Source organism: Schistocerca gregaria, chromosome 3, assembly GCF_023897955.1.
Source record: "Schistocerca gregaria isolate iqSchGreg1 chromosome 3, iqSchGreg1.2, whole genome shotgun sequence".
Classification (NCBI taxonomy): domain Eukaryota; kingdom Metazoa; phylum Arthropoda; class Insecta; order Orthoptera; family Acrididae; genus Schistocerca; species Schistocerca gregaria.
The window spans coordinates 235,930,169-235,956,769 of record NC_064922.1 but is presented as its reverse complement, the minus strand read 5'-3'; the positions used below and the strand labels follow the sequence as shown (position 1 = coordinate 235,956,769).

At 38.5% G+C, this 26,601-nt stretch overlaps 1 protein-coding gene across 1 annotated transcript in view; it reads left to right on the top strand.

Annotated features, from left to right (window-relative positions):
• LOC126354689 (uncharacterized) overlaps window positions 1-26,601 on the top strand; it is a 59,059-nt gene that overhangs the window by 20,318 nt on the left and 12,140 nt on the right. The window contains exon 3 of the mRNA XM_050004497.1: window positions 22,584-22,771. Within this exon, the coding sequence (XP_049860454.1) occupies window positions 22,584-22,771 (188 nt within the window). The remainder of the gene's footprint in view (window positions 1-22,583; window positions 22,772-26,601) is intronic.

Genomic DNA, 26,601 nt, shown 5'->3' with positions numbered 1-26,601 from the left:
ATTTACGTACTTGCTCTATTTTATTTGTGTTTCTATGAATTTTGGCACACTTTTTATTGGAGCACTGTTTTATTTATTTGGATGTTTTATTCCAATCTCACATGCTAGACACCAGGAGTACCCCCCCCTCCCCCCCCCCCCCCCCAACTGCAAGCACTTCTGGCCACTGCACAACGGGGGTGGAATGCATAGCTATGGCTAACTACTGGAAAGTGACGCTGTTTCTGGTGCTCTAGGTTCATATCTAAATCAGTACTTCTCATTAGAACACAGTGCGTTTCTAAAGCTACACAGTTTTCACTTAATGGTGCTCCAGTTTTGGATATAGATAGCAGTCTACTGGTCTACTGTGTAGGGGATTGCGATGTAATGGCTGTGGGAGCTATTTCTATGCCTCTGACTAAGCAGAGTATAGCATTCTTATGACCTCAGTGCAAGCAATACAGAACATAAGACAGCAGATTCACTGTTCAGTAGTTCTCACACTGAAGCATTTTATGCCCCTAACTTCTTAGGAGAAAATGACCCAGCTGATGAGCACTTTTGTTGGTGGTCACCATTGGAGAACTTGAACAACATTGTTGTTGACATTGGTAATACACACATCAACAAAAGTTTCGGATCGCCCCTTTATTTCAATATCCATGGCACAGAAAACAGAAAACAAAAGTTAACTCTGGGTGATGCATATTTATTCATTTGCAATGTTTCCAGATCACCAGATTTCTTTTTTTTTTAAAAAAAAAAAGAATACATTTGTATAATGACAAAATCATCTGTTTCCCTTGGCAGTTTTTCACAGCACTACTGAACAACGCCAGTATATTGTGGAACATTCCTCCGGTCAGATGCAGGCTTGAATGAGTTGTGGTATGTTACTGATGAGATTATCAAACCAGCCCGGGTCCAAATTATTCTGCTCTTCAATGGTGATTCTTTGTATATCACACAGAATATTTGGTTGTTGTTGACATCCAAAATCAGTTCATTTCAATTGACCCCACACATGTTCAGTTGGGTTCTATCCTGGTGATCCTAGCACACTGAAGGAATTTGTGTACAAGAAAATAATAATGAGAATCCATCAAAATGAAATTGTCCCCAAAATGTTAGTTATACTTTCCCATTGTTGGTTGCAGGATGTTGTCCCTGCACTATTGAGCAGTGAGTTTTCCCTCAGCAACCATGAGAGGTGTACGGTGGCTCAAGTAATGTCAGCCCAGAATATCACTCCAGCACTATTCTGTTGCACATGTGGGACACAGTGTCGCAGGCATTCAATATTACTGAGTTTTGTCCAAACACATTGCCTGCAATTATCAAGGTACAAGCAGATTCGAGTTTCATCCATAAACACAACCTGATGCCATTCCTGGGGCATCCAGTCTGCATGATTTCTTACCCATTTATAACAGAGTCCATGATGTTGTGGTGTAGGACTGATGCTTGCCATGTTCATTGGGAATGGAGATTCACATCATGCAATCGTCTCCTAACAGTTTGATGCGATATGTGGTGCCCTGTAGCCTCTTCGAAAGCCAAATTCAATTCTGGATCAGACAATGGTTATTTTGACTCAAAAGCCATAAAAGCTTAGAAACATTTTAAACTGTCATGGATTGATATTCAAACATCTTATTGGTGATACATATAGTTTCTGGTCAATAATATTCTTTAATCCAAAATTTCTGTTAGTTTTTGTGTAAGTCAGTTCCTAAAAGTTGTCATGGGCATTGCGCACCACTTTGAAAGGACCATGATACACATGTAAAAACTTCTTAATCTCATAATTTACTTTGCTAGATTTTTCTTTGGTTTTGACAAGGACAAGGTCACCTATTCTGAAACTAGTCGGATTCACTCATTTGTCATGCCTTCTCTTTCTTCCTGCTGCTTTCTTTTTCATCATCTCTAGCCAATCTGATCTTTTTGTCCTGTGCTACTTCACTTACCTGAGGGAAATTCACTTCTTCTCTGATAATGCTACTGGGTCTCTTGTTGAATATAAGCTCACAATGGGCATATACTGTTGATTCGCTCCACAAGTTGTTGATAATGTTTTCAAAATGTTGAATATGACCCACTCAAGCAGTGTGTTTCTAACTACAATAAGTCCTGCACAATATATTAATCTCCTTCATAACCCTTTCACTCATGTTACCTTGTGAAAAACAGGTAGAAATCTTCAGGTGTTTTATCTTGTGTATTGCCATACAATGTTTAAACCTCTCAGAAACAAATTGTGGACCAATGTCAGACAAAACTGATTTTGGTACCCCTACATTGCAACAGTAATCAGATGTCAACTTCTCAGTTATAGTATTAGTATTTGCCTTCTTAATTGGATACAGTTTTACATATTTTAAGAATGTGTCCAAAACAATGAAAATATATGAAAATATATTTACAACCTCCTGTAGATGGAGGCAATGCTCCTAGAAGGTCAACTGCTATAAGCTCTTTAGGTTCACTAGGAAGGACAAAATGCATTAAGCCTTTTCATGGCACACCAGTTGTCTTTTCTCTCTAACATTCAACACACCTTTCTAGTCTTTGCTTAACACTTCTCCACAAGTTGTTAAATATTACCATCTCCTGTATCTTAGCTAATATTTTCCTGGTCCCATAATGTCCATAACTTTCATGCAGTAGTCAATAAATTTATCAACATTTGGTTGAGAAAGCATAACTTCCAGTCCTGATCATTCAAATTTTTCCTCCTAATTGACAAACCTTTATGTATAGTGTGGCGTGTGAAGTATTGTGGTTTGACTGTGTATTGTACAATTTCAGCAAGAGTACAAATAAAACTAGTTACTTATTATTAATGTAACATGAGGTTTTATTTAAACACTGCTTTTGACAGCTAGTGATCATTATTTTGTTAAAGAAATCTCCACCTGGGAACGTGTAGCAATGTTGTCTGTCAAACAGTGTAAATGGCACTAAGTTGCAGTCATTTATCATATTTAATGCTACTGTTATTCGAGGTGGCAGCACTTTTCTTTAAGCAAAATGAACAGGTTTGTCACAAAATAATACACACACACACACACGCACACACACACACACACACACACACACACACACACACACACACACACACACACACACACACACACACTCACAACACTAATGTATTTTTCCTGTCAAAATATTTCATAAAAGTTTTTACGAAATAACCAGGCTTCATACATCAGCAGTTAAGAATTTATATCACGTAAGATGCTATTTGCACTACATTTAAAGATTATTCACAATATAAGTCGAATTTATTTCCTCAAAGTTGGTTCTGGGCCACCAGTACACAATTATTATTGACCAACAACATTTATGTCTGTATAGAAAATCAGTTTAAAACTGCCCCTGCAATATTCCACTACAATGGCAGCTGACACCACTTATCGATTCTGCTTCAGACCCTGTTTTACTGCTAACAAATGATATATATTAAATCTTTTTGTACCTTCATGATATCATTAACATTTGAAAATATTTCTCAATGTTAATCACTTATTATTTGGCATTTACCAATAAATCGCACTGTAGATCAATAGCACTAATGGCTGCCCTCCTTTGTAGCTGAGCAAAAAACTTCACATTTATATAGGATGCGATTACAATAAAATAAAACTTTAAACAAAAAAAATTCTTTCAATCACATAAAAACTCTAATTTTAAAATATTAATTAACAACACAATACAGTTTTTTACAGAACTTTGTGTTACAAGATACCAATCACATCTGATCATTAGAACAATTTGAACAAGAAGAAGGATTATTCTAGATGAATCACAGATAACAAAAGATAAAGATTTCCATTATCTTTTTCCATGAGTATTGTCTGAGATAATATTTTCAGAGAAAATTACATTGTGTCACTGACAATAATTATTTATTATTAATTTAGTATTGATGAAGTCCTTTTCTATTAATATTACTAGAATGTTTGCTCAAATTCCACACACAATGCTGTCGTGAATATTGTTCTGAATAAAATATAGTCATGGATATTATAATAGTATAATACTGTTTCACCTTTGGAATGTTGTCTGAATTGTAATATTGCTTAACCAACCTTAAATTTGGATTCTCATTCTGCTCCCTTCTCATTTGCTTGCAAATATTCCTATTAAGTTTCTCATCATTCACTCCCTGCAAATGAAAGGACCTCACTGGTTCTTTACAGTTCTCACTACTGTCAGTAACCTTCTTCCCTGCTGGCATCCTAGATAATGTATCAGCCACAATATTGTCCTATCCTTTTACATACCTTACCTCCAAATCAAATTGTTGCAAATACAAAGCCCACCTAGTTAACCTGATGTGTTTTAGCCTGCACTTCAATGCCTTATGATCTGTATACATTATGGTATTATGTCCAAGCAAATCAAACTTTTGGTGGCCAGACGGTCGTCGTCGATCGTAAGGGCAAAACAGTCGAGAGATTTATAATACACAAACATATGAAATCCAAAAATAATTACCAAAGCCTCTAATTCTAAAATGTAATAGTTCTTATCATGTGCCTATGATGTTCTACAAGCAAAAGCAATAGTTTTCCATTCAACCCCCATCTCAGTGGGTATCAATTGCAAAATTTTTACCCCAAATCACAAAAAACTTGCATCAGTACTCATACAGAAAGGCTGTGAAAAAATTGTATGTCCTAACATCTTACTATTTACTAATTCTTTTTTCAAACTCTGAAATGCCTCTTCACACTCCTCTGTCCAATTCCACATCACATTCTTTTTCAACGAATTACCTAGGCAAGAATGGTTAAATGACTGATCTGATACAAACTTTCGGTAGAAACCAAACAAGACAAACATAGCTTTAAGATCCTTCTTGTTCTTTGGGGGTGGGAAATTCACAATAATAGCAAGCTTTTCTGTATCAGGCTGTATACCTTCCTCGTTTATTGTGTGACCCAAAAATGAAATTTCCCTCTTTACAAATTCAGATTTACTTAATTTTAGTTTCATACCTCTCCTGTACATAGCTCTTAGTACTTCATTCAGAATCTTACAGTGCTTGAACCAGTCTGCACTCGCTACAAGGATATCATCTACATAGGCTGTCATTTCATTGGTTAATATCTCACCTATCACCTTGTCAATAGTCCTGATAAACACACACACAGACAAGTTCAGACTAAATGGCACCACACAGTATTGCTAACACTTACCTCCATGTAAAAATGCTTTACATGGCCTCCATTCCTTGGCCAAAATGCAACAAGTCACAGCAGAAGAGGTCAGAAATTTACATCCACAGAACTTTTGCAAAATTTCATCTATGTTAGATGGTCTGTCACAGTCCCCCACTACAATTTCATTTAACTTCCTGGCATCCAGAACCAACATGACACAACCATTCTTCTTCTTTACAACCACAAGTGGGTTATTATACCTGCTGGTTGACCTTTCAATAATCCCCCATGAGACCATCTTTTGGATTTCTTTTCTTGACACTTCCTTTTTTGAAAATGGAGTAATATAAGGTTTCTTGAAAAACAGTTCATGATCCTTAAATTTTAATTTGCACTCAAAATCTTTTACCAAACCTGGCCTGTCTGAAAATACCTTACAGTTACTCAAGAGAACACCTTTTAATTCCTCCCTTTGGCTATTTGTAATACCTTCAATATCCTCAACTCTCTTTATTATTTCCAACCTTACTATCTCTTCCTCTTCTTCATCAGTAACCTGCTCAGTGGTCAAAACTCTTAATGGCAAATCTAATTCAGTTTGTACACACTCATCCATACCTCCAATAAATCATAATTCATACCTACTTCCGTTGCACTTAAAACTAAACTTACCACTAGCAAAATCAATATTTATGCACCATTTGCACAAGAAATTAGTTCCAAATATTATATCAATGCTGAGATTTTGAATCACCAAGAAATTGCACTCCATCAGCTGTCCTGCCAATTCCACAGATAATAGTACCTCTTGTTTCACACTCTTTAATAGCTTGCCAGTAGAACCAATAATTGTTATTCCAGAAAAATTCATCACTATTATGCCTTCTGTGTTCTTAATAGATTCAAAAAATGCCTGTGAAGTACCATTCAAATCACTACCACTGTCCAGTAAACACTTAACATGCATACCTTGTACACTTGCTGTTGTTACTGGGTGAAACACTTCGTTTTTACTTACAGTGTGATCTTCTTCATACAACAAATACTCATTAATCCTTTCCCTGGAAAACTATCATCCTACTTACCAAAATGATTATCAGACACAGTCAAATGACACATAGCATGGTCCTCTTCCTCATTACCATTCTCAAACTCTAATTCTTCATTAGGCTTAATGTTATCCTCCTTTATTCTTTTTTTACTTAACACATTGCCATAATGATCAATTACTAGGGTTGCCACTTAAATAGTGGCAACTATTTATTCACAAGCGGTACAAAAGATTTACATGTTTGTACCTGTTACTGTCCTTCAAAGTAGTCACCAGCATTGTGTAGAACCCGTTGCCAGTGATGTGGAAGGCGTAGTATATTGTTAGCAGAGCCTGTTCTGTTGATGGTGTGAATGGGGCAGTCTGCTGCCTGTTGAATCTCTGGAACAGTTCTGAAGCGAATGCCACAAATTAGTTCCTTCATCTTTGGAATCAAATCTGAGTGTATTGGCCCAGTGCAATGTTAAGCTCTCTCTATACAGCTCAAGCGTTTTAGTGGACTTACTTGTTGAAGAATGCTGGTTCTGCTTTCTTGCAGCGCCGATGTCTTCTGCTAGCACCGGACGCTTCTCCAATGATTTCACTGCTAAGAAGGGGAAATTTTCACTCTCACACTCTCTGTCTTCTTATTTGAAAAATACGCTACTCTTGGAATATCATTCAATGCACCAAAACATATTTATTTTCACTTTGTACAAAAAAAACTAAACTTTATGACAAGCCCACACATTACCAGGCACCCAGAATTAGTTAATTACACATTTTTGAACACAATTAATACATAAGCTTTTATCATGGATGACTGTCCACATCCACTCCACGTACTCTCAACAGCAGTTCAACGTCTAATAAACAGTCACTATTTCAAGTCTCTCCATTTCTTTTTTTAACAATAGATGCTACATTACTCTTTGCAGCCAGCCACAGAGCTCCTGGGCCATATTTGCTTATTCTTGGCAGGTTGCGCAGAACACTTGCTAGCGCCAACGAATTATCTCCCTTCCAGTTTCACCTGCACAAACAATAAATGGCTGCAGTATCCCATACTCATCCTTATGCCCTGCTTTAAAATAACACGTGTTCGAAACGGCTGGAACACAAGTGTCTCCAGACTTTTGTAAAATACTGGGGGCACTACATATCCCTCCCCTGAGCTCGAACATTCATTATTTTGCACACAACATATATTTTAATAATTTTTTTTCTTAACACTTATCTTGTTACTTTGTACTACATAAAAACATTAGGTACAAAAACTCTCTTCCATCTCCGGTATTTCATTAAGTTGTTGGTAATATCTTTCCCTAGTATGATAAACTAATAGTACAACAAGTATTAGCTATTTCCAATAGATTTATCTACTCTTGCTTCCAGGATTTAGCAAAATAAATCCCTCCACTTAGCCAGTTCAAAGTTCAGGCTTTATTCTGAGTAGTCTTTACTTTTTTTTATAAGAAGCTGTTGCAATGATAACCACCGGTTTTTCGGGTCTGTACTGGGAGTTTTCTCTTTTTTCTATCTTCTCGTACAGGACTCGTCTTTCCTATTTAAAAAATTTTGGGACTCAAATTTACCAGGAGAAACTTTCCACTACAATCTCAGGTCACTATACCATCCTTTCCCTTTGGGTTCCAATCTACGTAAGAGTTGATGCTATGAAAACATCTTCTTCCTCATCCTTGGGTAGGTACGCCCCTTCCATTTATACTAAACTATGCACAGTATAGGTTAGCCTCCTCTGAGTCTGCCTACCTGCCTCTCTTCCTCTCATTTCATCTATATCAGATGCACCCTCCCTATCTTCTCTAACAATGATTCATAGTCTTGCCTCTTTTGTACTCCTCTGCACATTATTTTATCTAAAATTTCCTGGTAAAATTCCTATCTACCTCTCCTTTCCTCCTCCTGAGTCCTTCAGCCTACCTGCTTAAATTCTTTGCTTGTTCATTCCTTATAGCTCACTTATATAGCCTTAATAACTAAATTTGTTTAATTCACGGTTGTAACTTTATTTTTTTCTTCGGGCTATTCAGTCTGCACAATCCTATTATTCATCAGAAACTTATTTGACTCGATACCTCTGGCTTATTATCTATTTCTTTTTATATACATTCATATTACTTTGTGCTACTATAGCTATGAACACAGATGGATATACACTTCATACCCCCTTGTTCCTTTAGATTAAGCTTATTATACCATTTCACTTGAGATGTGCAACCGTCAATATTTAGCACATATGCTTGAGCCCTTCCTGAGCACTACTTCCCCCCTTATCTGTGACAATTGTTACATCTCCCTGTGAATTACTTGTCTGCGTCTTTGTATTTAATTGTTTGAGGTGGAAGTGTGATCGTGTGTCCTGATTCTTCAGCCCCCAAGGTTCTTTAAGGTCCTTAGTTGAAGATTTATAGAAATCACGGAAAAGAGAAGGACTTCAGCGATAGAAGTATATGAATGTGGACAGAGGGAAAGATAGATTTGTACTCTTAAGAGAAGTAAGAAAGGAAATAAAAGAATTGGTTGCTAAGATCGAAGAAAGAAAGAAGACATCCCCAAAGACAGGAAACCCTTCCCACCCCCAATCCCCAGGATTCCCACTTTGGCGGTACTTAAGTGAGAAGCCGGAGGCGGTATGATGTTCAGTGTCTCCTGCAGAATGGACATTCTCACCATCACCTTCGAAGTCCCCGAAGAGAAGATCTTAGCAACTCCTATGGAACGGCAAATGATGAAGAACCAGTCACACTTGTTTGTGAGCGTTGTATGAAGGGCGTGGTGTGTAGGTCGTGTCTGTGCCTATGCTACCCACCCCTTTCAAAATTAGATATAAACCCTCCCCAATCACTTCACACTTTACAAAAAATATAAAACATTCCATAAAAATAGAAATTATATACACTATAATCAAATAGTTATTCAGTTAGTCACTTCACTCTATATTTCATACATATGTTCAGTTTATGTCATCTAGGTATCATTCTTCCTAAACAGTACCATCATATTATATCTCCTGTTAGAATGTTACCCTGTTAGCTTTATCTCATGATTAGAGGTTACTGTTTATTGTGACTCCCTAAATTAGTCATAATCGTGTAGTCATAATTGGTCTCTTTTAATATTAATATGATAGGATAGCTTAAGGGCTATAAATAGATTACAGGATAGTCAAAGATTTGAAGGGAGTTCGATGTAGGAAAACTATTGTGGAAGTAACACCGAATCCAACTCGGGAACCGGTGGACGTCACTCTGCCCGTTGACACAGAATATCAACGTCCCTGGGGGTTTTGTACATATCGTTTTATATCCTTTACATTATACATTCCCTTTTCCTCTCCCATCACAGGATCTACTAAATATTTCACCCTTGTCAAATGCCAGTCAAAATACTTGCGCATTGTACCCCAGGAATTACTATAGTATTTAGGATCCCACAAACCTGAGATCAACTTCTCTTGTGCACTTGATGACCAATATTTTTCCTTAAACTTTCTCTGAAAATCTTCCCAGGATGTGAAGTTTTCAATATTTACTGTGCCCCATACTGAAGCTTCATCCTCCAAATTACCTACCGCAAACTCTATTTTCTTAGCATCCTCCCAACTTTTAGGTATGGCTTGGTTAAACCGTTTTAAGAAATGGGTGTGGTGTACCTCCCTAATATTTTGGGAAACTGTGCCTTTCTCTAGTTTCTCCTGCATAAGCTTGAATTCTTTCCTCAAAGTTTCTAAGTCTGTCTTGGTGTTGTCTAAATAGGAAGTTACTATAGGCGAAGAGATATCAACACTTAGTTTCTCTTCAACCTTTCATCCTATTAATTCTTCTAAGCCATTCAAATTTATAAGCTCTACAGTTATTAACTTTTCTTTGAAGTTCTGTTCTACAGTTGCCACTGTTTTAGATGAGCTTCATTTCTGTGTTCTAAATCATTAAATAAAATATTTGTCTGTTCACTCAGGGAATCGGACAATTCTTTTTTCCATTCTTGCATCAGATTACTTAGGATATTAACTTGAACCTCTAGTTTTGTGTTTTGCAAATCTAACTTGCAGTTTAATTCTGCCTTCAGTTCGTCCTGTTTTGTGTTCTGTGATTCAAACTGTGCTTTGATAAAACTCATTAATTTGCCTAAATCTGGCCCCTGTTTTTCAATTAACATAGCCCCAACAGACTCTACGGATTGATGTTCTTTCTCCTTATTATTTTTTTTTTATATCTAGATATTATTAAAAGTACACTCACTTATTTCCACATTTCCACAACCCCCCATATTTCACAAACAATCAAAGGTCAGTAGTAGCTCACCCAGCATCGGTGGAAGGCGGTGACGGCACCGGTGTATGGCGGTGTCAGCGTTGATGGACGGCGGTGTCGGAATAGGTGGATGACCGCGTCGCCTTTTGTGGACGGCTGCATCATCGTTGGTGTGATGCGACGTCAGCATTGGTGTACAGCAGCGGCAGCGGTGGTGGACGGTGGCGTCGGTTTTTGTGGACGGCTGCGGCGGCGATTTGAGACTTACTGCAGCATTGTGCGATTTTCTTGATTCCCTAAATTATTTCACCAGTTATCAACACGATATTTCTGGATAAGTATTGCGAAATCGCTCTTCAGTCTCGCTGTTATTTATTGGTTGCTATGGCAACTCCCAACTATTTTTTTTCTTTTTTTTTCTTTTTCTTATAACTTCTTCTTTAATATTTCCCCCTCTTTCTCAGGTCCTTTCTTTATGCTCGCGACGTTCTTGCGGTGACCCAGTGTAATGTTAAGCTCTCTCTATACAGCTTAAGCATTTTTGTGGACTTGTTGAAGAATGCTGGTTCTGCTTTCTTACAGCGCCGATGTCTTCTGCTAGCACTGGATGCTTCTCCGAAGATTTCACTGCTAGGAAGGGGAAATTTTTGCTCTCTCTCTTCTTATTTAAGAAATACGCTACTCTTGGAATATCATTCAACGCACCAGAATATATTAATTTCCACTTTGTACAGAAAGACAACTAAACTTTATGATGAAAGCCCACCCATTACCGGCCATGCAGAATCAGTTAATTACACATTTTTTAACACAATTAATACATAATCTTTTATTGTGGCGGACTATCCATGTTCAGTCCATGTACTCTCAACAGCAGTTCAACGTCTAATAAACAGTCACTATTTCGAGTCTGTCCATTTGTATATTTAACAATACATGGTACATTACTCTTTGCTACTGGCCATGGAGCTTCCGGGCCATATTTGCTTATTCTTGGCATGTCGCACTGAACACTTGCCAGCCCCAACAAATTATCTCCCTTCCAGTTTCGCCTGCACAAACAACAAATGGGTGCAGTATCCCATGCTCATCCTCACGCCCTGCTTTAAAATAACGCGTGTTTGAAATGGCTGGAACACAAGTGTCTCCAGACTTTCGTAAAATTCTGGGGGCACTACAAAAGTCACAAGGACTTAAGTCCAGGGAGTATGGTGGATGATACAGTACTTCCCAGTCCCATCGACTGAACAGAGCAGCCACATCTTGCGCTGCATGCTTCCATGCATTGTTGTGCAAAATGATGGGAGGGTTGCACAGAAAGTGTCACCGATGCTTTCGCAAAGCTGGTCACAGGTGATGCTCCAAAAATGAACAGTAGTACTGTGCATTGATGGCCTGCCATAGAGGAATGTAATGCTTTAGGATAACACCAACACAGCCGTACATGAGAATCACCATAACTTTAGACTGTTCCATTAACACCATCAACAGCACAGGCTCTGATAATGGTATACTACGCCCTCCACATTGCTGGCAGTGGGTTCTACACAATGCTGGTGACTACTTTGAAGGACAGTAACAGGTGCAAACATGTAACTCTTTTGTATCTGTTGTGAATAAATAGTTGGCATTATTTAAGTTCCAACCCTCACGTAACTTCAAATACCTTATCCTCATCACTACTGGATTTGTCACTGCCATCATCATAATCACTACTGTTCAAATCAGACCCACTGTCATTTTTGGTGTCCTCAAATAATTGACTAATTAGTTGATCCTTGTTTCCAGTATTAGACCACAAAGCAAAACACCTGAATTCCTTGTTGTTGTTGTTGTTGTTGTTGTTGTTGTTGTTGTGGTCTTGAGTCCAGAGAATGGTATGATGCAGCTCTCCACACTACCCTATCCTGTGCAAGCTTCTTCATCTCCCAGTACTTACTGCAACCTACATCCTTCTGAATCTGCTTAGTGTATTCATCTCTTGGTCCCCCTCACGAATTGTTCCCTCCACGTTGCCCTCCAATGCTAAATTTGTGATCCCTTGATGCCTCAGAACATGTCCTACTAACCAGTCCCTTCTTTTTGTCAAGTTTTGCCACAAACTCCTCTTCTCCACAATTCTATTCAATACTTCATCATTAGTTACATGATCTATCCATCTAATCATCAGCATTCTTCTGTAGCACCACATTTCAAAAGCTTCTATTCTCTTCTTGTCCAAACTATTTATCGTCCATGTTTCACTTCCATACATTGCTACACTCCATACAAATACTTTCAGAAACGACTTCCTGACACTTAAATCTATACTCGATGTTAACAAATTTCTTTTCTTCAGAAATGCTTTCCTTGCCATTGCCAGTCTACATTTTATATCTTCTATACTTTTACCATCATCAGTTATTTTGCTCCCCAAAATAGCAAAACTCCTTTACTACTTTAAGTGTCTCATTTCCTAATCTAATTCTCTTAGCATTACCTGACTTAATTCGACTACATTTATTACCCTCGTTTTGCTTTTGTTGATGTTCATCTTATACCCACCTTTCAAGACACTGTCCATTCCGTTCAACTGCTCTTCAAAGTCCTTTGCTGCCTCTGACAGAATTACAATGTCATCGGCAAACCTCTAAGTTTTTATTTCTTTCCATGGATTTTAATACCTACTCCGAATTTTTGTTTCCTTTACTGCTTGCTCAATATACAGATTGAATAACATGGAGGAGAGGCTACAACCCTGTCTCACTCCCTTCCTGACCACTGCTTCCCTTTCATGCCCTTTGACTCTTATAACTGCCATCTGGTTTCTGTACAAATTGTAAATAGCCTTTCTCTCCCTGTATTTTACCAATGCCACCTTCAGAATTTGAAAGAGAGTATTCCAGTCAACATTGTCAAAAGCTTTCTGTAAGTCTAAAAATGCTAGTAATGTAGGTTCGCCTTTCCTTAATCTATTTTCTAAGATAAGTCGTAGGGTCAGTATTGCCTCACTTGTTCCAACATTTCTGCGGAATCCAAACTGATCTTCCCCGAGGTCAGCTTCTACCAGTTTTTCCATTTGTCTGTAAAGAATTCACGTTAGTATTTTGCAGCTGTGACTTATTAAACTGATAGTTCGGTAATTTTCACATCTGTCAACACCTGCTTTCTTTGGGATTGGAATTATTATATTCTTCTTGAAGTCTGAGGATATTTCGCCTGTCTCATACATCTTGCTCACAAGCTGGTAGAGTTTTGTCAGGTCTGGCTCTCCCAACCCGTCACTAGTTCTAATGGAATGTTGTCTACTCCCGGGGCATTGTTTCGACTCAGGTTTTTCAGTGCTCTGTCAAACTCTTCACGCAGTATCATTTCTTCCATTTTATCTTCATCTACATGCTCTTCCATTTCCATAATATTGTCCTCAAGTACATCATCCTTGTATAGACCCTCTATATACTCCTTCCACCTTTCTGCTTTCCCATCTTTGCTTAGAACCCACCTGAGCTCTTGATATTCATACAAGTGGTTCTCTTTCGTCCAAAGGTCTCTTTAATTTTCCTGTAGGTAGTATCTATCTTACCCCTAGTGAGATAAGCCTCTACATTTTTACATTTGTCCTCTAGCCATCCTTGCTTAGCCATTTTGCACTTCCTGTCAATATCATTTTTGAGACGTTTGTATTCCTTTTTGCCTGCTTCATTTACTGCATTTTTATATTTTCTCCTTTCATCAATTAAATTCAATATTTCTTCTGTTACCCAAGGATTTCTACTAGCCCTTCTTGATGCTCTGCTGCCTTCACTACTTGATCCCTCAGAGCTACCCATTCTTCTTCTACTGTACTCCTTTCCCCCATTCCTGTCAATTGTTCCCTTATGCTCTCCCTGAAACTCTGTACAACCTCTGGTTTAGTCAGTTTATCCAGGTCCCATCTCCTTAAATTCCCACCTTTTTGCAGTTTTTTCAGGTTAAATCTACAGTTCATAACCAATAGATCGTGGTCAGAGTCCACATCTGCCCCTGGGAATGTCTTACAATTTAAAACCTGGTTCCTAAATCTCTGTCTTACCATTATATAATCTATCGGATACCTTATAGTATCTCCAGCATTCCTCCATGTATACAAACTTCTTTCATGATTCTTGAACCAAGTATTAGCTATGATTAAGTTATGCTCTGTGTAAAACTCTACCAGGCGGCTTCCTCTTTCATTTCTTACCCCCAGTCCATATTCACCTACTATGTTTCCTTCTCTCCCTTTTCCTTCTCTCGAATTCCAGTCACCCATGAGTATTAAATTTTTGTCTCCCTTCACTACCTGAATAATTTCTTTTATCTCATCATACATTTCATCAATTTCTTCATCATCTGCAGAACTAGTTGGCATATAAACTTATACTACTGTAGTAGGTGTGGGCTTCGTGTCTATCTTGGCCACAATAATGCATTCACTATGCTGTTTGTAGTAGCTTACATGCACTCCTATTTTTTTATTCATTGTTAAACCTACTCCTGCATTACCTCCATTTGATTTTGTACTTATAACCCTGTATTCAGCTTACCAAAAGTCTTGTTCCTCCTGCCACCGAACTTCACTGATTCCCACTATATCTAACTTTAACCTATCCCTTTCCCTTTTTAAATTTTCTAACCTACCTGCCTGATTCAGGGATCTGACATTCCACACTCCTATGCTTAGACCGCCAATTTTCTTTCTCCTGATAATGACGTCCTCTTGAGTAGCCCCCGCCCGGAGATCCGAATGGGGGACTATTTTACCTCCGGAATATTTAACCAAGAGGATGCCATCATCATTTAACCATACAGTAAAGCTGCATGCCCTCAGGAAAAATTATGGCTGTAGTTTCCCCTTGCTTTCAGCCGTTCGCTGTACCAGCACAGCAAGGCCGTTTTGGTTAGTGTTGCAAGGCCAGATCGGTCAATCATCCAAACTGTTGCCCCTGCAACTACTGAAAAGGCTGCTGCCCCTCTTCAGGAACCACATGTTTGTCTGGCCTCTCAACAGATACCCCTCCGTTGTGGTTGCACCTTCGGTACGGCCATCTGTATCGCTGAGGCACGCAAGCCTCCCCACCAACGGTAAGGTCCATGGTTCAAGGGGGGGGGGGGGGGGGTTGAATTCCTTCCTCCTCTCTTTTTACAGGATAAACATTGCTACCCACACCATCATTCAACATCTCACTAGAATTAGAAATTACGCTCGTCTTACTACTATCATTTACATTACCCTTACCTGTGATCACTACCTGCTCTAGTGCAAGATGAAACTGGAGCTTTATCTAGTTTAAATAGTGTGATCCAAAATCGAAATCATCTCCTCCATTTCTTTTACTTGAATTTCTCCTACCCTTTCTGTGCCCATTCTGGCTATCCTCCACCCAACGATTCCTTGAATTTCTACTGTAATTAGTCCTGTTCATCCTATTTACCTGAAATTCTCTCCCTAATTGATTATTGCCATCAAAATCCCTCCTACGATCTTCCATTAAGGGCTTCACCATCTCCACTTCATCAACATAATTAAAGAAACCACTAACATTTCCCCTATGGGCAGGTACAAGCAATTCTCTAACTTTCTGAGGCAACTTAGTTTCTAAACCTATAATTATTGATTCACTACCTAGTTATTTGTCCAAATACTTCAGTTTGTTTATCAAAAGTCAACAGAAACCTTTCACAGTACCCTTCCTAGAGTCAAATCCCTGTCCTCCCCAAAATTTGCTCAAAATTTTCTGCTGCTTTTCTTTGGACCAGTATTCATCTAACAATGCTTTCTCAAAGCTTATACATGCAATGCAGCTAGCAGCTACCTAAGCTGCCCATCCGTAAGCATCCCCTTTCAAAAAACCTCTCACAAATGACATTTTCTCTTTGTCATTCCATGTTTCAGGCAAATCATTAAATTCCCTAATGAAATCCAGTGGATGCATTTCCTCATATATTTCAAAATTATTAAATTTCTTACAACTAACAAATGAAGGACTGTTGGGACACTACATAGTCTATGCTTTAGATTTTGTACCACTTCCATCTTTTTCTCCATTTCAGCCAATTTTGCATCCACATTTTTATTTCCTTTTACCAGCTTTTCCTCTACCACTACAGCAAACTTGGTTTTTACCTCCGTTTCTAAATCATTTTTAATCTGATCAATTTGGTACTCTAGTTTAACCCTGTTTTCAGCACAAAATTTCCTGGCTGCTTTAACTTCATCTTCACACTGTTTTTTGGAAGCCTTCACCTTCCTATTATACTCATCACAAAGCTTCTTTATCTCTTCCACACATTTACAACACATTAATCTTAATTTCTCCTTAGTATTATTACAACTTCATTTATCTTTTCATTGCAATCTTCAACTACTGTTCTCGAGTTCAATGTTCAAAGTTTGAGTTTTAGTTTATTGTGTCCAATTACAATAGTCCTCACCTTGCCTGCTTCACCATCTTCGTTGATAGTCCTCGGTGCCGATGTACTTAGATGTTCGTTGTTATACTGGCTGAAAAATGTGTGTGTGTGTTGGGGGGGGGGGGGGGTGGAGGGAAGGAAGTTCAACACTGACTACTGGAAATGGTGTAGCCAACAGTTGCACAGTTGTGTTTCACAGTTCTTTATAATCACTCTTCACAACCTCCAATATTATACAGTTAATATGGCCAGTTCACTATTGGTTAACCTTTGATAAGCCTCATTAATTGTTTGCAGGCAAACACCAGCATACTGCTACAATAGTTTACTGTTGTATATCTATGAGCAGTAAAACCCTAATGACACAGTCCACAATTCTTGCAGAATAATGCGGTACGTATTGAACAGACACTGTCATTGTTTTAACACATGGCCAAAGTGTGTTACACTAATTCCACTATTAAATCAATGCATTATTGTTGTTCTAATGAGCACAGATTCCTCGTCTGAAAATCGGCTGTGGACTGACTGTCTCGGGACCAAAAATTGGGCCTTTATATATCCTCACAATAATAGGTACCGAAACTATACATTGTTTGATGTTTAATTTACAGAAATTACAATTTAAACATAACTCATTCAATTAATTGAATATATAAAAAAAAATGGTTCTTTTTAATAGTTTCTTCTACCACAAGGGTTAGGCCAAATTATTTGTTTAAATGATGAAATTAGCAGATATAGTTAGACAAACAATACTTTTGACAAACCTGGTAATTATCTTGGAATTAATTATGGACTGGCTTTACTAATTTGTTTTCAAATAGAGCCAAATAAATACTTTAAGGATCCCAGTGACTCTTTTTCCAAATGTTTATAACTATTATATTATATCTGAAAACAAAGATTCTGTAACTTATAAAATGAAAGAGTTGGTACGTTGATAGAGACAATAACAAACACAAACACACACACAAATTTCAAGCTTTCACAATCCACTGTTGCTTCATCACGAAAGAGCGAAGGAGAGGGAAAGACGAATGGGTGTGGGTTCTAAGGGAGAGGGTAAGGAGTCATTCCAATCCCGGGATGTCTGCTTGTGTCTGTATATGTGCGGATGGATATGTATGTGTGCCAGTGTATACCTGTCCCTTTTTCCCCCCAAGGTAAGTCTTTTCACTCCCGGGATTGGAATGACTCCTTACCCTCTCCCTTAAAACCCACATCCTTTCCTCTCCTTCCCTCTTTCCTCGCGAAGCAACCATGGGTTGCGAAAGCTTGAAATTTGTGTGTGTGTTTGTGTTTGTTATTGTCTCTATCAACGTACCAACGCTTTTGTTTGGTATGTTACAGAATCTTTGTTTTTAGATATATTTTTCCCACGTGGATTGTTTCCCTCTGTTATATTCATAACTATTTTATTTACATTTGTTTATAAGTCAACAATAAAATCTAAGTTACGAAACAATTACTGATTTCACCCTATAATGAAAGATTTGAACTAGGAGCAGTCAAAATAAATTAAGAAATTTATGATATACACAAAAATAAACACAAAATTACATCTAGTGTTACATTCTTTAATTCTGGGGGCCAACCTTTTTCTTTTATGAAAATGTAGATTGCACCCATGAATGTTAATGGTAATTAGTTAAAATGACAAAATGAATTTAACGAGGCAGATGGCAAAACAAGAGAGGAAGTAACAAGATCACAGCTTGCTTCATCACACTCTCTTTCCATCTTTATCCTGACAACACCAACAAATCCATCTGCCTTCTTTCTCTCCTATCCGTCATCTCCTGCACCACCCCAGTGAGTTTCCAGATATTCATTGTTCCCAATCATGTTTACAGCTGTGTCATCATGTATTATATATAACCTTTTAAAGGCCCATTCTGTTCTTGAAAGCACAGGGATCACTCATGGTGTGCTGGACCTATCACAGCTTCTCCACTTTTCGGGCTTCCAATAGAACCTACACAGCTACCATTAATGTTCTCTGGGCGCACACAATCCCCACTATACTTAGCCCCTGTAGGCAGTCTCATACTTCATGCTGTTACATGTCACCCATGACATGGACTAGGAGTTGGACTTATGGGAAACTAGGCACATCACATAATTTTACAAACATCTCATTAAATACTAAAATATTTATTTTTAGTTGATTAGCAAAACACCTTGCTCTGAAATGGATATTTCCAAAAATCTGTATCATACTGAGTTTGCTATGTATAACCCTAAGAAGATAGCATTTATTTGCAATTTTGTTGATTTTTAACTCATGGCAAGCATGAAGATTAAAGTATCTACCTCCTCTAAAGATCATTTAAAAATTCTGAAATTTGCATGTGGTGTAGGTTTTTATAGCACCAAAAGCCTGCTCTTAATTTCAATTAGGACAATAGTTATTTATTTCTTGACATATGCAAAAGATTTTTATCAGGAAAATTTTCCTACTTCTGAACGTTTTTCTACTGAAAACTTTTCAGTTCATAATTTTATACCAGATATCATATCCAAATTATCCTAGTTATCGTGTATTATATTTTTATTATTTACCCATAATGTTGCCTGACAACAATTTAAACAACTAAATGTGCAAACACCAATAGGCCAACAACTGAATGAGCAGTGTGCATGCAAGTGACAGAGTGAATGTACAAAAACATTTGTGATGCTTCACCAAACTTGGCAATATTCCATACACTTGAAATCCCCTCTTTTGTTGTGCATTGTTCTTTCAAACAGTTTAAATGAATTTATCACCAACTATTCTTAGTGCTAGTTCTGACACCAGCAGCAGCGAACCATATAGGGATTCTACTGTTGACACAGTATATGACTTTTGGAGTCATCATAAGACATTAACAACAGTAAAAAAGAAACAGCTTGAACAGTTGTCCCTTTCAAACCTGCTCCAGTTACTCAAAAAATTGGAATGAGCTTTTATTTGACAACACCTGTGTCAATACTGTGGGTTAGTCCTTCTGGCCATTGGGAACACATGGAAGTTTTATTTCCACTATTATACACTTAGACAACAAAAGTCATGGGGTACCTCCTAATATCAAATCGGATATCCTTTTGTCCAGTATAATGTAGCAACTCAACATGGCAAGGGCTCAACAAGTCCCTAGAATACTGAACCATACTGCATGTATAGCTATCCATAATTGCAAACATGTTGCCAGTGCTGTGTTTTGTGCACAAACTGACCTCTCCATTATGTCCCATAAATGTTTGACGGGGTTCATGTTAGGCAATCTGGGTGGCCAAACCATTTTCTCAAACTGTCCAGAATGTTCTTCTAATTCATTATACGAGGACATAAAGCCCATTAATGGCTGCAAGTGGCCTCCAAGTAGCCTAACGTAACCATTTCTAGTCAGTGATCAGTTTAGTTGTACCAGAGAACCCAGTCCAACGCATGTAAACACAGACCTGACTATTATGGAGCCACCACCAGCTTGCACATCATCTTGCTGACAACTTGAATCCATGACTTCATAGGGTCTGCACCACACTTGAACCCTGCCATCAGCTCTTACCAACTAAAATCAGGACTCATCTGACTGGACCAAAGTTTAACAATCATTAGTTATCAAACTGATACGGCCACAAGCCAGGAGAGGCACTGCAGACAATGTTGTGCTGCTAGCAAAGGCACTCGCATCAGTCCTCTGCTGCCATAGGTCATTAATGCCAAATTTCCCTGCATTGTCCTAACACATACATTTATCGTATGTACCACATTGATTTCGGCAGTTATTTCATGAAGAGTTACTTGTCTGTTAGCACTGACAACTCTACATAAATGCTGCTGCTCTTGGTCATTAAGTGAAAGTCATTGGCCATTGCCCATGGTGAGAGGTAAAGTATGAAATTTATGTTCCCAGTACACTCTTGACACAGTCAGTTTCAGAATATTGCATTCCCTAATGATTTCCACAGTGGTATGTCCCATGCCTCTAGCTCCAGCTACCATTCTGCATTCAAAGTCTGATAATTGCTGTTATGTGGGCATAATCACAACTGGCAGCATTTCAAATGAATCACCTGAGTACAAATGGCAACTACACCAAATGCATTGCATTTTTATACATTGTGTATGCAATACTACTGCCATTTGTAAATGTGTATATCACTATTCAATGACTTCTGTCATCTCAATGTATAAACCACACAATGAATGTGTGACAATTCCAGCCATTTGAGCATTTATTTTCAAAAGCAGACAGAATGTTATCAAAGACATAAGAGGTTATAAGTGAAATGACTGGTTGTAATAATATTGCTTTTGAATGACTGTACAGAGAAGAATAGAAAGTATAGATAAGCTTTGATTAATTTACATTTAGGTATGGTTCAGCTGTTTTTCTGGTAACCTGTTCTGTAAGTTCATATATCCAGTTCCAAATTCTTTTAAATTTTAATCTCTGATGATGAAAATTAAAATATAGTCTGATTTCATGCTTGTATTATTTTATTTCAAATTTGTGAAAGTCAACTATCTCTCTCCATTAGAGATATATTTTAAAAACAGAGATGGACAGATTGCAGCCAAGAGTACCTACTCTAACCATTTTATAAAAGATTAGAATTGATATTCTAGGTATCTATACTTTTATGAGTACAATACTTTTCTCACAATACTACTCATAAGTAAAATATCAATACTTTTCATTCTAAATCATGTCCCTAGGCATAATCCTTTCTGCAGTGGAAGTGGCAATGTAGCGGGAGTTCACAATGCGTTTCCCATTGGTGTATTGCTAGCACAAGCAGTACAGCCCATGCATTTCCCATTGGTGTATTGCTAGCAGAAGCAGTACAGCCCAGTCGCTGTCAAATGTTATCTAATGATAATAGGTCTATAAGCTCATATCATCTGTTGAAAGTGATGATGGACTGTCTCAATGAATGCATAAAAACACAGCCTGTTACAGAACTGAAGTGTGAGCACATTATCACATAGGCCCATTGCCTACACAAATTGTTTATGATGGGCATGTAATAGCTGCCCCTTCAGTGATCTCAATACTGTGTTCTTTAAGTCAGCATTGCACAGTCAAGATGACAGGTGCTTATCAATGAAATTTCTCTCACACAATCAAACGCTACTGTAGGGTAAGCAAAAAAAGATCCCTGACAGTTGTAGTGGGTTTGGCACAACTGTTTACTTCAACCAGTCACGTAACACGATTTACATATGTCTCTGTGACAATGTCTCAGTGTTCCCTTGGCTTTATAGACAACTTTTGTTTTTACCTGATGCTGTTTGTGCTTCATAATTGAAATCTGGCAGTTGTGCTGCCAGCTGTCAGAGACCTTCTTTCCATCTGTACTACTACTTCTCAAATTCCACTCTGCAAACAATACTTTGTCAAGAATCTTGGCCGTCCAGTTCTCTGGGATTTGAAAGACCTAATTTCGCTTAAGTCTAAAGAAATCATCAGTTGCACAACTTTTCCATTTGTTAAGCTTTCCAGGCACTACATACAGATACATCAAACATTAAATGCTTTTTTTAAATTAATAAAGCTGTAAATGACAGTGTCACCAGGCAACATTCTGTCTATTGGTGAGCAGTGGGCAGATTGCTTTAGCTCATCAGTGTGCATGACTAGATCAGAACTAGATGTAAAATTGTTGTATAGTTCTAGTTCTGCACAAGTGCTGTTCAGAAATGTGGTGTTAACACAGGCAGACCCAAACTGGTCCTACACGGAGACATCAGAGAAGGACTGGCTGCTGGGCTTGGCCAAGTCCGAGGATGGCAAATCATTCGTGGCGGAGCTGCGCCGCAAGAAGGGTGCCGTGGCAGATGTGGCATCACGACAGCTGCTGGTGGCTGAGGCACGCCTCCAGCGCGTCAAGTCCCCACCTTCTATGTCAGTACACTCCTCCCCTGATTCTCCTAGCTGTAAAACTATAAAGGCAGCAAGCAATAAATGTCAAATTTGTATGACTTATGCTATATTACTGAACACACATCTACATTTACATCCACATACAAACACCACAAGCCACCATATGGTGCATAGTGTAGGTTGCCTTGTACCACTACTGAAGATTCCATTTCCTGTTCCACTTGTAAATGGACAAATGTAGAAAACAAATGTGTATCTGCTCCCATACAAGCCCTGATTTCTCTTATCTTGACTTCACATTCTTTATGCAAGATATACAGGCTGCCAAAAAAAAAAAAAAAAGTGTTGTGTGGTTGAGTGGGAAGGTACACTGATTGGGTTTTAAGAAGGAATGTGTTTCCAGAAATGAACGGCTTGGACATGGAGAGCTTCAAAGTTTGAGATGGGTGTACGTTCCACATTACATGAATAAACCCAACATGAGTAGCACATCATGGTGTTTGCACTACACATAACCTTTGAACTGTGTACCTCCTACATCAATGCAGAGCCAACATTGGTGGTGCTGAGCCTCATGCACTTGAGCCAATACGTTGAGTTGTGTTTGAAGTGTTTCAATCACTCTGTGGACTTGAGCAATAATGTCCTCCAGTGACATTACAGGTGTGCCATGTACCATATTCTTCACACTACCCCACAGAAAATAGTTGAGATGTATCAGATCTGGCAGAACTGCTAGCCATGTAATTGCTCCACCACTACCATCGACTGGGATAGGTGATGTTGAAGTGATTGTGCACATCAACATCAAAGTGTACAGGAGTTCCACTGTGTTGCAGCCACATGTCCATCAGTACAGTTAGTAGCACTGCATACAATTGGGTAGGCAAAACATCTCTAATAAGACTGAGGTAGATTGGTCCTCTTAGTCTGCTTGGCAGTAGATCATGAATTATCTCAGCCCCCATGTTAATACTGACCCTGCATTGGCGATTTTGAATCACCTGTGCATGCAGATTTTTGTTCACCCAAACATGTTGTGCAAGTTTAATATACTATCTCCAGTAACACTCCAGCAACAGTGCATTCATCTGTGAATAGCACCAAGCTCAGGCATTGTGGCTACAGTATGTATTGTTGTAAATACCACTGTACAAACTCCACCTGTTGTGTGTATTCCTCTTCCCATAATGCCTGCACTTTCTGCAACGGAGCCAGTGTTCTTGGACAACATGCCATATGTGGCACTTTTACTGATGTGCAGCACCTGTGCCACCTGCCAAGTGCTGACGGTTGGGTGCTCTTTGAACATTGTCAACATATTCTCCTCCAACTGTAGTGTTTGAACCAAGTGCGGATGACCCGCATCACATTTAAGCATCTACCAGAGTAGACTATTTGCAAGTACCAAGCACTAAGCACTAGTATTTTATTGTACAATGGACACACCTCATGCAGAAAATATCTATGTGCAACTTTCCACTTTCTCTGAGGCATCACTCAGTGGGTATGAACATGGAACAATGCGAGGTATGTCTGTTTGTAAAATGTTTGGCATACAATCTTGCAGCAGCTCTCCCATTTCAGTTCACTTTGTCATATGCAAGTATCATGCCAGTCATTTCCACAGTTGCAAACTGATGCATTTTGCACTATTGTCAACAATAATACTGCACTGGCAGGCCACACAATTTCCATTGTAGTATACACACAACGGCTGTGTGAAGGAGTGCAGCACAAGTGCAGGGATGTTTTTAGACTCAGGTCATCTGTTTGCAGTTCACCAGTACACACATGGCTAAGGGGTTCATTCTTAGACTTCAGTGCTCTCAAGCGCCCAAGCTATGCTTTTCTGGATATGGGTTCCTTCTGGAAAACTGAACTGTTTGCTTTTCCAAAAACCATACTAAGCATTTTCAGTGTTTTTTCCCTGTGATAACTTGTATATGTGTGACAGTAGGATCAGTCTGCAGTCTGTCACATATACTAGTTCTCTAAGATTTCTCAATTGTGTTACACAAAAAGAATGTCTTATTCTCTCCAGGGTTCCCCATTTCAGTTAATGGCACATTTTCATAATAGGTGTTGGTTAAACCTACCAGTAATAAATCTAGCAGTGTGCCTCTGAATCACTTCAATGTCTTTCCTTTACCTGACCTCATGAAGATCTCAAACACTTGAACAGTACTCAAGAATAGGTCATACAAGTGTTTCATACATAAGCTACTTCCTAGAATTCTTCCATTAAATTGAAATCATCCATTTGCCACCCCTTCATGTGACCTTACATGCTTGTTTTATTTTAGGTTACTTTGCAATGTATGGAGCATGCCCCATTCACAAAAACAAATAGAAATTCTATCCAGTGTTTCCTGTATCCTCCTGCAGTCAACCAACAATTAGCATTTCTGCACAACCACACAAAGAAGATAGGAGTAATGTAATCTATAATCTGTATACAGTGTGAAGCAATATTCATCCACTCAGGCTTTGCAGCACCTCTCCTCAGATGTCAGCGATAAAATAATATCTCTCGCAAAATTTCATCTGGTGGGTACATCCAGCAGAAAAAAAGACTTAAAAGAGTGGCAGTCTGGCTATGCTGTAACCACATGTATGATAACTACCTCTGTCAGCACATATTAGTCTTGCTGAGCAGTTGGTGCAGGATAGAGTTTTGTGTTAGCCTACAGGAGGTCGATGGTTCGATCTTGGGTTGAGAAATATGTATTTTATTTGGTAAATGTAGTCCATGTGGTACAGTATCTGGCATCTTCATCATCAACAGCGATTGCAGTGGGGCCACTAGAAAACATTTGGACTTACATACTACAATTGTGTAAATGGAAGATTAGTCAGCTTTGGAAGAAGCCCTTTCCACGTTGTGGGTGGGAATTTATTTGCACCAATTAATCTACTAGATGGAAAGACTGCTTTCCTTGTACCCTCCTCCAATGGTCCCATAGATTATTACCAACTATTATTCTTGCCTCATTCAGTTTCATTGCCAGTAGGACTAGCAACTTGCTTTGCGAATAATGTCCAACCTCGGTTACTATTTATGTGTTATCACCATGGTCCCACTAATTATGCTTTCAACATTGAGTCTGGTAACTGCATGCTGCTTAGTATGTATCTCAATACAATATTATTATTATTATTATTATTATTATTATTATTATTATTATTATTATTCTATTGATGGGATTGTGGAAACATCACATCTATTACTGTTAGGTAAACAGTGTAATTCGAAACCTAACTTTTCACAATTAGTGGTGTCAAGATGAATCATGCAGAACAATATCTGTCAGAGAAGTACTGCATGTTAGGTGCAACAGTGCACAGGACTCATGTGTGTTTATACTGTATGTGTTGTCCACCAGACAGGGACTAGTCACAAGTGGAATAAACTGCCCGTAATAGACTCCAATGTACATTCATACACGTATTGAATTTTCTCATTGTAAACCTCTAAACCAGTAGGGTAGACATATGGCATACACTAGTGATGAATATGTGGATATTCTTCTGATAACTGGACTGGTGTTGCTTTTTGTGAGGATGCTGTTAGATATTCTCGTCAATGCCATCCAGGTAAAAATGTGTTTTGTCACCTGGAACTGCACCTTCAGGAGTCAGATTCTCTCCTTCCACCATTGCATGACAGTGGTTGTCCACGGACTTACCGTACTCCAGCTACTGAGGAAGCTATTCTGGAGATCACACACAAACAACATCAGTGAAGTACACATAGTGTAGCAAGGCAGCTGCGTGTCTCACAATGCATAGTTGTTAAAATGCTGCACAAATGTGGTCTGCACCCCTCTCATTATGCTTTCATGCAACAA